The 13,880-nt window shown below is 42.0% G+C and overlaps 1 protein-coding gene across 1 annotated transcript; it reads right to left on the bottom strand.

Annotated features, from left to right (window-relative positions):
• Window positions 1-6,699: 6,699 nt before the first annotated feature.
• LOC139445710 (uncharacterized) lies at window positions 6,700-13,235 on the bottom strand. The gene is made up of 4 exons (XM_071226913.1): window positions 13,109-13,235; window positions 11,349-11,435; window positions 9,058-9,149; window positions 6,700-7,868 (listed from the first exon to the last, which is right to left on the bottom strand). The coding sequence occupies exons 1-4, from the start codon at window positions 13,176-13,178 to the stop codon at window positions 7,674-7,676; spliced, it is 444 nt and encodes a 147-aa protein (XP_071083014.1). The 5' UTR covers window positions 13,179-13,235; the 3' UTR covers window positions 6,700-7,673.
• Between the last annotated feature and the right edge of the window lie 645 nt (window positions 13,236-13,880).

Consider the following 13,880-nt stretch of genomic DNA (forward strand, 5'->3'; position numbering starts at 1 on the left):
ATGTACAGGTGTATTGTTATATAGCTAAGTGAGACTCTGACAGTTCTGTATATATACAGGTGTATTGTTATATAGCTACGTGAGACTCTGACAGTTCTGTATATTAACATGTATATTGTTATACGGCTAAGGGAGGCTCTGACAGTTCTGTATATATACAGGTGTATTGTTATATGGCTAAGTGAGACTCTGACAGTTCTGTATATATACAGGTGTATTGTTATGCGGCTAAGTGAGACTCTGACAGTTTTGTATATATACAGGTGTATTGTTATATAGCTAAGTGAGACTCTGACAGTTCTGTATATATACAGGTGTATTGTTATACGGCTAAGTGAGACTCTGACAGCTCTGTATATATACAGGTGTATCGTTATATAGCTAAGTGAGACTTTGACAGTTCTGTATATATACAGGTGTGTTGTTATATAGCTAAGTGAGACTCTGACAGTTCTGTATATGTACAGGTGTATTGTTATACAGCTAAGTGAGACTCTGACAGTTCTGTATATATACAGGTGTATTGTTATATAGCTAAGTGAGACTCTGACAGTTCTGAATATATGTTCGGCAATTAACTAAAGATGTCATAGAGGGAGGTGACGCGGAGAGATTATAACGGAGTGTTTGTGATTTATGAGCCAATATCTATGCCAGTATATGTAAGGACACATATGTTATATTTGGTGTTCCAGATAATTGGTTAAATGGTAATGTGCAATATCAGGAACTCTGATACTTATATTTTCAGGGGTACAGAATGTGATTTACACATGAGTGTGCTTTAACAAAAGCGATGAAATCCATTCCTTGATTATAAGTAATCTGAGCTAAAAGCATTGCCCATTGTACGATTTGGATTATATCATAAGCATAGTGTTTATGTACAGTAAAGTACGGTTATAACGAACTCAACGGGACTACTAATTTTAGTTCGATATAACCGTAGTTCGTTATAAGCATATATACAGCATAACTACAGCAAATAGTCTGGACCAAAAAAGAAAGTTCGTTATATCCGTCAGTTCGTTATAAGCGTGTTTGTTATAACCGTAGTTTACTGTATAACTAATGTTTGCGAAAGGTGAGCGTATCCTGACCCACAGGTGGCACCCGTCACGAACACATGCAAAGTCAATTATCTACCTAAAAAAGACGGAATATGTGGTACAAGTCAAAGTTGGGAATGGCATCGGACATCATTCCATTCCCCAATCCTGTTGTAGTCATAAATCAGTAAACACAATGAAGCCAGTGTGTGTAAGGTTATACAGAATGTAAAATATAATAATGGCTGACGGTATTTCAGTCAGTATGACAGCTGTTGTCCCGTGAGGGAGACATTCACAAGTATAGCTTTTGTACTGACAAACCAATAAGTATAACCGGGGCATGTCTCCACGCCTGATTATAGGGTTTCTGGTACGTCTGAGGTCCAACGCCCAACTGTGGAGAGCGAGTGTGACTCATACAAGATGAAAGCTACCAGTTCAAATAACGCAGTAGAATGTAGTTAACCTCACACCCTTAGCGGAAAAAGTGCATTTTTATAAAGACTCCATGATACTTACAGAAGTGAGTGAGTGGGTGAGTGAGTAGGATTTAACGCCGCTTTTAACAGTATTCCAGTTATATCACGGCGTGTCAGCTTAATGTGGGAGGAAAGCCCGAAGTGATGCAGGTCTCAGACGTTTACCCCTTCGGTGAAACCCACGAGCACGGGTATGGTGCTGACAAAACTAGAAACATAATCGGGCGAACCGGGATTCGAGCCACAATCATTGGTTTCTGGCGTGCCCAAGGGACGCAACACTGCACACCGAATCGCGGAGGTTTAGACGACTGGGCCACCCATGCCCCCGATACTTCTAGAAAGGAACGTTAACTCTATTTTCCCCATTGACTCCTCAATGGACTATTTAGTTCAGCATTTACGGGGGCTCATTTCTGTAATGGTCACACACATATCATAAGAATGAGTTAGGTATGGTAGTCAAAGCTGTCTAACATGTTTTCACAATTTATGAAGCTACGAACTGTCCAAAATGTTTTTCATGCACAACATATACGCTCTGTCCATTTCAAGGATTATTTTTGGTATGAAGTTTGCATGTGACTTTTCCCCTCCCTGTTCTGAAACATCTTTTTAAAATATAACCGATTATATGTATTTAAGCACGGACCTATATAACCAAGTTATACAAGTCCGTGATTTAAGTAAGAATAAATCAATACACTTCGATTTATATGAGTCTTCCTACATGGAAATAACATAATTGTTTATTCCACTGATTCGCACACGGTAAACGTGTAACCACATAACACAGTGAGAGAAACAACGAAGCAAGGTGATCAGGTGAGGTGAAATTGGGTTTAACGTCGCCTCCAAGATTATTGCACTTATATAGCGACGTGCATGTACGTGTGTGTGTTTGTGTGGCTGCTTGTACTAGTCCGGACTGATGCCGATTTATAGTGCTAGCCCACTGAGATACCATGCCGCAGTTTAACATGAATATCCCACTCAGACACAGTATACTGACTCCGAGCCGACCAGTCCTTGTTTTAGCCCCTTAATGCCGAGCGCCAGACAGGGTACAACAAGTACCATCTTTTAACGTCTTTTTGTATGACGCGGCCGGGGATCGAACCCCGGACCTTCCGCACTCTGGGCGGACGCTCTACCACTAGACCACGGAGGCGGTCACGAAGCTTGGCATCGTGTTCTGAAGTTGATGGAATCGAACGTCATATCAACTGTCAACTATATTGGAAAACATAACGATCGTGTCATTAATTTGACTGGGGGTTATCAATCGATGCTGTATTGTAATAGATGTACAGTAACGCATTAGAATAATGTGCCATCCATTGTTGTGTTTACGGTTATTCACAATTACAAATCGATGTTTTGATTGAAACGTAGTAACTGTCACTAGACTATGGTTGTCACAACAAAATATTCCGTTTACGGCTAATATGTAAAATTGTATTGTTTGTCCACTGCACATCTACGTTTAGGTTGACGAGTTGATTTATTCATCTGGAATATTTTTGTAAAGGCAAACCCCAGTGGCCAATTGTCAACGAGAATCGTTATAGGAAATACTAATGCCGACTTTATAATGGTAGCCCACTGGGATACCATCCCGAAAACAAGTACCATCTTTTAACGTCTTTTGGTGAGACATTAGCCCAGGGATCGAACCACCGACCTTCTGCTCTCCAGGCTCTCATATTAAAAAATGTTAAGAACAGATATAGTATTCAGTAATATCATGTAATGGGTTGTTATCATGGCAATAGTCATAATTTAAATCCTTGTTTTCCTCGCTCTAATTGGAAATGATTCTATTCTATATATGTAATAGAAACATTTCCACCGCGGTCTAAATAGTTATCACAGCGGTGGAAATAGTTTTCTGTATTTTAATTTTAATTTTTGACATTTTCGCTTTTGTGTTTGACATTTTCATTTTAGTTTTTGACCTTTTCGTTTTTGTTTTTGACATTTTCATTTTAGTTTTTGACATTTTCACTTCACTTTTCAGTGATTCAATATCTTCTTTATACATGATTTATCACATATTTGTATTACAAATTGTGTTAATTTGCAAAAGGTTACGATAACAGTAAGTGAAATATCAAACTATTGAAAAACAGACTTCATGTCCCTTATGGGCCACCGTAAATAACACATGAAATACACACAAAATGAAAAGTAATTTCGAAACGAATGAAAGAGCGACATCCAATGGCAAAAATCAATCACTGTCATCAATCTGTCATATAACAGTAATATGAATGAAATCGATGAAATTTCGCTGTCAATTAAGAAATGTTTTGCGTCTGTTAATCCGGACATGCTTCCGCGACACAGCACCGATCGAGAGAGAAAAGGTGTTTTCTTCTTCAAATGCGACAGCTGATGTGTCCAATTTACAACCGATTCCAACACAAAACCATTTCAAGTCACTTGTAAGAGCTTTAATGCAACATTTAGAAGACTTGAGATACTTATACCCCCTGCTAATAGGACATGTCTGGTTGTGAGCAAGGCAAGAAAAGTTTCAAGATCTGCTCCGGAAACAAGTCAAAGTCGTTGCCATGGAAACTCGAAAACTATTTTCTTCAAAAATCTAATACTATCAAAACGCACCAGTTCAACACTAGACCTATCTACATGTATGTGAGAAGTTTGGTTAAGATAACTGTTTTTTGAGTTCTGCTCCGGAAACGAAACGTGACGGACGGACAGAAGGACGGGCGGGACAGCACCCATTCCTATATCCCACGGGTGGCCCAGTCGTCTAAGACGCCGCAATTCGTCGTGCAGAGTTGCGTCCCTTGGGCACGCCAGAAACCTATGGTTGTGGGTTCGAATCCCGGTTCACCCCGATTATGTTTCTAGGTTTGTCAGCATGATACCCGTGCTCGTGGGTTTCACCGAAGTGGTAAACGTCTGACACCTGCATAACTTCTGGCTTTCCTCCCACATTAAGCTGACACGCCGTGATATAACTGGAATACTGTTAAAAGGGGCGTTAAACCCAACTCACTCACTCGAGGCGAAGGATAATAAATTATACTCATACATGTGCAACTGCCTTTTGAGATACAAATATATTTCAAGTCGGTCCTAGGGTCTGATGCTAGACCCCCAGATGAAACACAGAGAGCAAACCAAAAACGTCTGTTCCAAAGCGTCCCCGACTGCACGGTTGGGACGTATAGTTGCCTTTGTGTAGCGAACCCAATTACATATATGATAATAGTTCTTTTTAAATCAAAAGATAAAACGAACGTTTGAGATGACGTCAGACAATAGGCCTACTTGCCCCCGACATGCTACAAACGAATTGTATCTGTCTCTAATGGTGTGCTTCCCGTGAAGATACTCGGATACTCAGGCTCGCTGACTTGGTTGATGCATATCATCGTATCCCAATCTGTAGATCGATGCTCATGATATCATCCACTGGATTGTCTGGTCCACACTCGATTATTTACAGACCTCCGTCATATAGGTGGATTATTGCTGTGCGCGGCAAAAAACAAATAAAATGTATCGGAAAAATAACAGGAAATATTATAACAGCCCCGTGATAGCAATCACAAAAACCGACCTTTCTTTCAGTTGCTACATGTTTTGATTGCTTGTTTGTTGTTTAACGCCGCACTCAACAATATTCCAACTGTATGACGGCGGTCTGTAAATAATCGAGTCTGGAACAGACAATCCAGTGATTGACATCATGAGCATCGATCCACGCCATTGGAATACGATGACATGCATCCATCAAGTCAGCGAGCCTGACCACCCGATCCTGTTATTCGCCTTTTACGACTAGCATAGTCGCTTTTTACGGCTAGCATGGGTTGCTGAGGACCTATTCTACTCCTGATCTTCACGTAATGTAAGAAATGTACACTACTTGTGTACTTGACTTAGTACGTCTCAATATGGGTGGGGGCGGTCGGGTAGGCCAGTGGTTAAAGCGTTCGCTCGTCACGCCGAAGACCCAGGTTCGATTACCGACATCGGTACAATGTGTGAAGCCCATTTCTGGTGTCCCCCGCCGTGATATTGCTGGAATATTGCTAAAAGCGGCGCAAAACCATACTCACTCACTCACTCAATATGGGTGCTTAGAGTGTATACTGTACATGTTTTGCGAGCGGGAAAGTACTACCTTTCGCCGACTCACCACATTGGAACAATCGATGACTTGTTTTATTGATGATTTGTTTCTTGTTTAACGCCGCACTCATCACAGCTATATCATGGCGGTGTGTAAATACTCGAGGCTGGACCAGATAATCCTGAGTTTGATATCACGAGCATCAATCCAAGCAAATGGGATACGATGAAATGCATCAACCAACTCAGCGAGCCTGACCACCCGATCCCGTTAGTCGCCTCTCACGACACACATAGTCGCCTCTTACGGCAAGCATGGGTTGCTGGATACCTACACTGTATTCTAACCCGGATCTTCACGGGTCGTACAATGTATATATGAAGCGCATACTTGGTGCCCCCAGATGTAATATGGGTTGAATATTGATAAATAATCTATCAGCTAATCATTTAATATATTTCGTCAATGCAAGAGAATATCAAGTTTTGATTTTCCGCCGAGAGATCCCATTTGGCGCGAAGGGCGAAATAGGTTGAAAATTAAATGAATGGACAGCTGTAGATCAGTGATGACACCGGCTGAGACATGCATCTCCACGGATAGAACAGACAATTATGTTTGTTGTTTAAAACCGCACTGTGATATTTCAGCTAAGTGACGGTGGCCTGTAAATAATCGAGTGTGGACCAGACTATCCAGTGATCAACACTGTGAACAACCACCCACGCTGTCCGAGTACGAGGACACGCAACCAAGTCCTCGAGACTGACCACCCGATCCATTAAGTCGCCCCGTATAACCAGCATAGTTTGTCGACACCTCTTCTAACCTGGAGGAGCGGTCGGGTAGCCTATTGGTTGCAGCGTTCGCTCGTCGCACCGAAGACCCGGGTTCGATTCCGGACATGGGTACTATGTGTGAAGCCCATTTCTGGTGTCCCTCGCCGTGATATTGCTGGAATATTGCTAAAAGCGGCGTAAAATCAAACTCACTCACTCACTCACTCTAACCTGGATTCCCCACGTTGATAGAATAGATAAGATGTCAGTATCATTGCTAAAACTAGTTATTGTCAGGGTATCTGTAGTAAAGAATTTCATTGGCCATCGAATACATGAACTGGAAGTCCATTTTTGACGGGTTTTTTTCGATTGGCATATTTCGATGAAAACGAGATACAGTGAAATATTAAAACAGTAATACAGATTTATTCTGTTCTTTAAAACACAGCACATTACAAACAGCGAAACCTTTGGATGTCACATATCATGCACGAAATACCATCATAATGGTTGCATAATAAGATTTTGTCGTTGTTTTGTTAATCTGTTAATTTGTCTGTTTGTTGTTCAACGCCGCACACGGGGATATTCTAGCTATGTGACGACAGTCTGTAAATCATCGAATGTGGACCAGACAATCCAGTGATTGACATCATAAACAAGCGTCCACACGACTGGGATACGATGACATGCATCAACAAAGTCAGCGATTCCGTAAGTCGTCTCCTTCAACAAGCATAGGTTGCTGATGACCAATTCTAACCCGGATCTTCACGAGTATACCGCCATTATGCTAATAATTCCAGATTTACACCAAACCTAAGGATGCATTACTTCTGCATATGATCTACATTGCTATATTGATATTACCGTTGGACCCCGCATTAACTATTGCGACCAAGCTATTTAAATAACAAACGGTTCAACAAATGAACTTGGTAGAAACAATTCAAGCCTAAAAAATATATAATCTCGTATCTCAAACATATACTGAAACAACAAAGTTAATGATCATGAATGTTTGGGGATATTTTTATTGAATTGAGGGCAGTCTTCACGACAAAAAAACATTAAACTTTCTTTGTTCAGTTTATGTCACTGAGCATATGTAATTATATAACCTATCTGGAACTATTGTGTGTTTATCGGTCAGGAGACAACATCTCTACATAAACATACAACGGTTTTGCTTATTTTCTATCTGTCCCCTAGTGACACAAGCTGAGTGTTGAGGTAGTGGTGAGAGACGTCACTCCTTGTAGATGATGGTGGGGATGTGGCAGTGATGGAGGACACCGTCGCTCACACTACCGAGAATGGTACGCTTGATGGTGCCCATCCCGCGGGTGCCCATCACGATGACGTCAGCATGGATCTTCTTGGCGTGGACGCAGATTTCGTGCCACACTTCCTTGCCTTTCAACTCCTCGAACCGATGCTCGATCTGAAAATAATTCACAAAGCGAAACTGAAAACGGATCTGCAACAACATGGCAGCTACTCCCATTTACGATAGAATTTGCGAGAGTTTCAACAATGAAAAACTGATTGACGCGCAAAAGAACATCCTCCCCCCCCCCCCCCCCCCCCCAACACACACACAAATATTCTTCATGGCCATCCCCCTTACCCACATCCCTGTTTAATGTCATGTTTGTTTTTTGTTTAACGCCGCACTCAGCAGTATTCAAGCTATATGACGGCCGTATAGAATAATCGAGTCTGGACCAGACAGTCAGGTGATTGACATCATGAGTATCGGTGCACGCAACTGGGACACGATGACATGTATCAACAAACTCAGCGAACCTGACCACCCGATCCCATCAGTTGCCACTTTACGACAAGCACTGTCGCCTTTTACGGCTATTAAGACCAATTCTTCACGGGTCTTTAGAATTTTAGACATGACTGACTCTGAAAGAACATAAACTAAGTCTAAATTCATACGTCCATTCTGTGTTCGTTAAAAGTGAAGCCGACAACAAAAATAAAAAATAACCTCTGTATCTCCTGCAGGGCTCGCATTTTGGTAAACCTACACTAACCCTTGGATCCATTCCCGTGGTTCTTGCGATATCAAATTACCTGCCCTTGATTTTCATTAACACTAAAGACCTGTGAAGATCCGGGATAGAATAGGTCTTTAGCAACCCAGGCTTGCCGTAAAAGGCGACTCTGCTTGTCGTAAGAGGCGACTAACGGGATCGGGATGTCAGGCTCGCTGACTTGGTTGATGACCCGTGAAGTCTCGGGATAGAATAGGTCTTCAGCAACCCAGGCTTGCCGTAAAAGGCGACTATGCTTGTCCTAAGAGGCGACAAACGGGATCGGGTGGTCAGGCTCGCAGACTTGGTTGATGCATGTCATCCATCCCAATTGCGTGGATCGATACTCATGATGTCAATCACTGGATTGTCAGCTCCAGACTCGATTATTTACAGACCGCCGTCATATAGCTTGAATATTGCTGAGTGCGGCGTTAAAAACAAACAAAGAAATGGCGTGGATCGATGCGCATGACGTCAATCACTGGATTGTCTGGTCCAGACTCGATTATTTACAGACCGCTGTCAGATAGCTGGAATATTGCTGAGTAAACAAACAAAAAACAAACAAACAAACACACTTACCCCAAATTCCTTACAAATGGCATCGTATTTTAATTCCATCTGCTTCGTAGAAGCACTTGTCTTGTCAACAAGTTCCTTGTGCCGTGCAGGGCCTGTGATAAAAAAAACCAAGAAGTAAGTTACAGGGTATATCAGGGTGAACAGGGTGGTCTTACCATGTTTTACGCTTAAATATCATACAGGGCAGCATTCATGGGTATTGAAATGTAGAGGGTGAGTGAGTTGGGTTTTACGCCGCTTTTAACACTATTCCAGTTATATCGCGGCGTGTCAGCTTAATGTGGGAGGAAAGCCCGAAGTGATGCAGGTCTCAGACGTTTACCACTTCGGTGAAACCCACGAGCACGGGTATGGTGCTGAAAAACCTGGAAACATAATCGGGGCGAACCGGGATTCGAACCCACAATCATAGGTTTCTGGCGTGCCCAAGGGACGCAACTCTGCACAGCGAATCGCGGCGCCTTAGACGACTGGGCCACCCGTGCCCCCGTATTGAAATGTAATGAGGGTAGTATCACCTCTTCACCGGGAGAGTATTCACTTGTCACTGGGATAGTATAAATAGAGAATACCACACTCATTCTCGTTAGATACCATTTTCACGAAACGAGTGGACACTCGCTCGGTCAGATGCCATTGAAAATTCACGAGTTTCGTAAAAATGGTATCTAACGAGAATGAGTGAGGTATTTATTTATTACCCACGTTAAATATGTATGCAAGTGTAAATACATAACAACTTTTGTTCGTTTACAGACCAAACTGGCTGCTCATGAATATTGATATACACCTAAATATGGGCTTTGTTGACATTCCTATGCATACGCATTAACAACATGCGACTGAAGTTGTGTTTGCAAACATAACAGCGCCGACGCTCAAGATCCTTTTGGAAAAATTTCTTCAACTTATGAGAATTCAAGCGCCATGTTGTTAGTACGCAGGACACCTATAAGAAAATCTGAAAAGTCACATTAACGCCGCGCTTTGAATATCGGACCAACAGTCGGTCACTCGCGCTGCCGGGGTCCCGTCTGTGCATTCCAAAGGGTTCGGGTTTCTTGATCTATCAGCTGAATTTATATCATGTCTGTGCCATTTTGGAAGAGAGAAATCAGAGTGTTCGCTAAAGACATTCATGTTTACTGTACCACCCTTTACTGAAGACGTGAAAATCAACACGCTAAGTCTGTTTGCATGTCAGTGACAGCTTCGAACGAAGGGCAAGGTCACTACCGGAATACAAAAAGACAACCGTGATCTACTCAGAGTTTTACGCTAGAGATAGGGAATGTTATTGTTCACCTTTGAGATATTTTGGGCCACATAATCAGAAATCAGGCACACTTCTATGGAGCTTTCGAATTATTTGTATCGGAAATGTTCACTTTGTGTGATCTGGTTGTGCAGTCGTGAACAAACAACTCCCGAAACAGTGCCACAAAATACGCTTCGAAGAGGACACTGATGGCACAACCGGATCACCCCAAGTAAGTCTAGATATCTGTCCAGATAGTTTAACGTGGCTTCATTTCACCACGCTTATTCTTTTACATTAAATCAAATTGGAAGTTGGTTGCGAAAACAATCGGGTGCGTCACGCTCGTTGGGAACCTCCATCTATTGAACGGTAGTCGTACATTGTAAATGGATATAGTTCGATTATATAATGTCTGTGGAAGCTCAATGCATAACTTATATAGGATGCAAACCGAATTTGATGCTTGTGACTATCTTGTTTGGTTAAATAAAGTGTTTGTTAATATCTCGCGCTCACATGAGTTTGCTTCAGTTCTGCCTTGTACTTGCAAAATGAATGACGTTCCGGTGTGACAGAGGTCACGGTTGTCCAATCAAAACGAATAAAACAAGGTCACCCTTGTACGACACACGTGTGACGTACGGATTTAGTATCTTACCACCTGTATCTTCACCACGTGGGTAATAATCACTTGTCACTTGCCTCGTCGCGAGGGTAGTATTGCCTCAACTCGAGGGTAGTATTGCCTCATCGCGAGGGTAGTATTGCCTCATTGTGATGCGAGGATAGTATTGTCTCAGCACGAGGGTAGTATTGCGTCATTGCGAGGGTAGTGTTGTCTCAGCACTAGGGTAGTATTGCCCCAGCACGAAGGTAGTATTGCCTCATTGCGAGTGTAGAATTGCCTCAGCACGAGGGTAGTATTGCCCCAGCACGAGGGTAGTATTGCCTCAGCACGAGGGTAGTATTACCTCATTTCGAGGGTAGTATTGTCTCAGCACGAGGGTAGTATTGTGGTGGTAGTACTCACTCATCATACGATCGTCGTCACCCCAGTATTCCGGCACGTGACAGATGTTCACCTTGTGGAGTGGCTGGTTTAACCTGGCGAGGTACCCTGTTATCACATAAAAATGTACACATGAACAAGGTTCTTGTTTGTTTGTTTGATGTTTAAGTTGACATCATGAGCATCGATCCACGCAATTGTGATAGATGACATGCATAAAAAAGCCTGACCACCTGATACCATTATTCGCCTCTTACAACAAGCATAGTCGTCGCCTTTTACGGCAAGCAGGGGTTCCTGAAGACCTATTCGACCCCAGATCTTCACGGGTCGACACCCAGTTGTCTCAAAGAAGCGCTGTCATGGGCGTTTGTAATAGTTATGTGAACAACGAGTGTTCTTTCAAACCAAGGACCACGGATCAACAAACAAACAAACAAACAAACACTAGGAACGTGTAATCGACAGTTACCATACATGTCTCTGTAACCACACACCTGTTTCTATACGACGTACATCGACATAAATTCAACACAAAGTAACAATATGGCATATTTTACAGGGCCTGAATATACATAATGATTGTTACTTGTACACGATTCTGAAGGCGACCTATAGAGAGTCGTTGTGTCACCACAGAAGTTACCGAAACCACATTCACTGGGGCAGGTAGGAGCGAAACTGGTGCGAGCGTTTCAAATCTGAACAAGCGTGTTTGAATATCATGACAAAGGAAATGTGCGAATATGAAACACTATTACAGAATATAGTGCCCCAGTACAGCCTTTTAAGGTGGTTTGAATTTTGCTGACTGTGGAAGTCTGGTGACGAGGAGAAGACACAGCAAGCATTTAGAAACAAATTTAAACATGTTACGAACAGGTTTAAATTTGTCCACGCAATGACTGAAATAAATATATTGTTTCGGTACTTATTCTCTCCACAATAGGCACAGAGTAATTTGCGTATATTTTAACTCATATTTCCTACAAGCTGATACAGGTGTTTCAATGAATTTTGTTTGTTTGTTTGTTGTTTAACGCCGCATTCAGCACTATTCCAGCTACATGACGGCGGTCTGTAAATAATCGAGTCTGGACCAGACAATCTAGTGATTGACATCATGAGCATCGATCCACGCAATTGTCTGGTTGTTTTGTTGTTTAACGCCGCACTCAGCAATATTTCAGCTATATGACGGCGGTCTGTAAATAATCGAGTCTGGACCAGACAATCTAGTGATTGACATCATGAGCATCGATCCATGCAATTGGAATACGATGACATGCATCAACCAAGTCAGCGAGCCCGTCCCCCCGATCCTGTTAGTCGCCTCTTACGACAAGCTTATTCGCCTTTTACGGCAAGCATGGGTTGCTGAAGACCTAATCTATCCCGGATATTCACGGGTCACATATATTATATAAGATCATTGCACTTATATTGCGATGACAATGCACGTGGGTGTGTGACTGCTTGTTCTGGTCCGCGACACACCGCGACACAGTATACTGACTCCCAGCCCAGAAGTCCTTGATTATGTAACCCCTTCGTGCCAGCGCGAGCGCCAGGCAGGGTAACAAAAAGTCTTTTGGTATTAAGCGTCCGCGGATCGAACCGCCGACCTCAGTTCAATATTAATAAATAACAACCAATGATAATGGTGAATGAAACAGCATGCGTTATTTACCGGGAGGTGTTTTGATATTGACCTACGAAAAGTGCATCTCACTAATTACTTATGCACCACGGGTGCAACTGTAGCAATGTTGCATACTTACATCTAAAAGCGCGTTCGCTCAAGTCACTGGGATCAACGGCAACCAGGACTTTGGTTTCTCCGCCTGCCATTGTAGATTGTTGAGCGTGCTGTCAAGAATGTCCCTCCGTCGCTGTTCAACACCTGACTGTCAGTTTAAGGGATGAGGTCAGAAGGGGTTATTGTAGCCAACTGCGCATGCTCACACTCGGGTTAAGACGTGGGCACCTCTTTGTAAATATTGCAGTTGCATTTATGAAGTGTAACATGAGAAAATGACTGCAATTCGGATTTTATTTTAATTTCATAGTTATAACAACAGTCTTACGTTCAACTTTAAATAGATGTCGTCTTACACAACTACAAGACGCACGTGACAGCGCATGTCTCCACACTACGGTGGCCCATAAGGGACATTGAGTCTGTTTTTCAATATTTTGATATTTCACTTACTTTTATCGTAACCTTGACATATGTGATAAATCATATATGAAAACAACCGAAAACATGGAAAATGTGCTTTCATGTAGCTATTGAATCGCTGAAAATCGTTGAAAATCGCTGTCAAAAACTAAAATGGAAATGTCAAAATCAAAAACGAAAAGGTCAAAAACTAAAATGGAAATGTCAAAAACAAAAACGAAAATGTCAAAAACAAATGCTAAAATGTCTAAAACTATAATGAAAATACAGAAAACTATTTCCACCGCGGTGATAATATTAATTTTTCGACATTTTCGCTTTTTTTGGACATTTTTATTTTAGTTTTTGACATTTTGTTTTTTGTTTTTGAC

The sequence above is a fragment of the Haliotis cracherodii genome, unplaced genomic scaffold (assembly GCF_022045235.1).
Source record: "Haliotis cracherodii isolate W230 unplaced genomic scaffold, xgHalCrac1.p SCAF_6, whole genome shotgun sequence".
Lineage (NCBI taxonomy): Eukaryota > Metazoa > Mollusca > Gastropoda > Lepetellida > Haliotidae > Haliotis > Haliotis cracherodii.

Bases quoted from the DNA above. Each gene is read 5' to 3' on its own strand.
- LOC139445710 (XM_071226913.1), bottom strand. From the start codon at position 13,178: ATGGCAGGCGGAGAAACCAAAGTCCTGGTTGCCGTTGATCCCAGTGAC. The intron at 11,436-13,108 runs GTAAGTATGCAA...ATGTGATAACAG, and splicing joins GAGCGAACGCGCTTTTAGAT to GGTACCTCGCCAGGTTAAAC. The intron at 9,150-11,348 runs GTGAGTACTACC...TTTTTATCACAG, and splicing joins TGACGACGATCGTATGATGA to GCCCTGCACGGCACAAGGAA.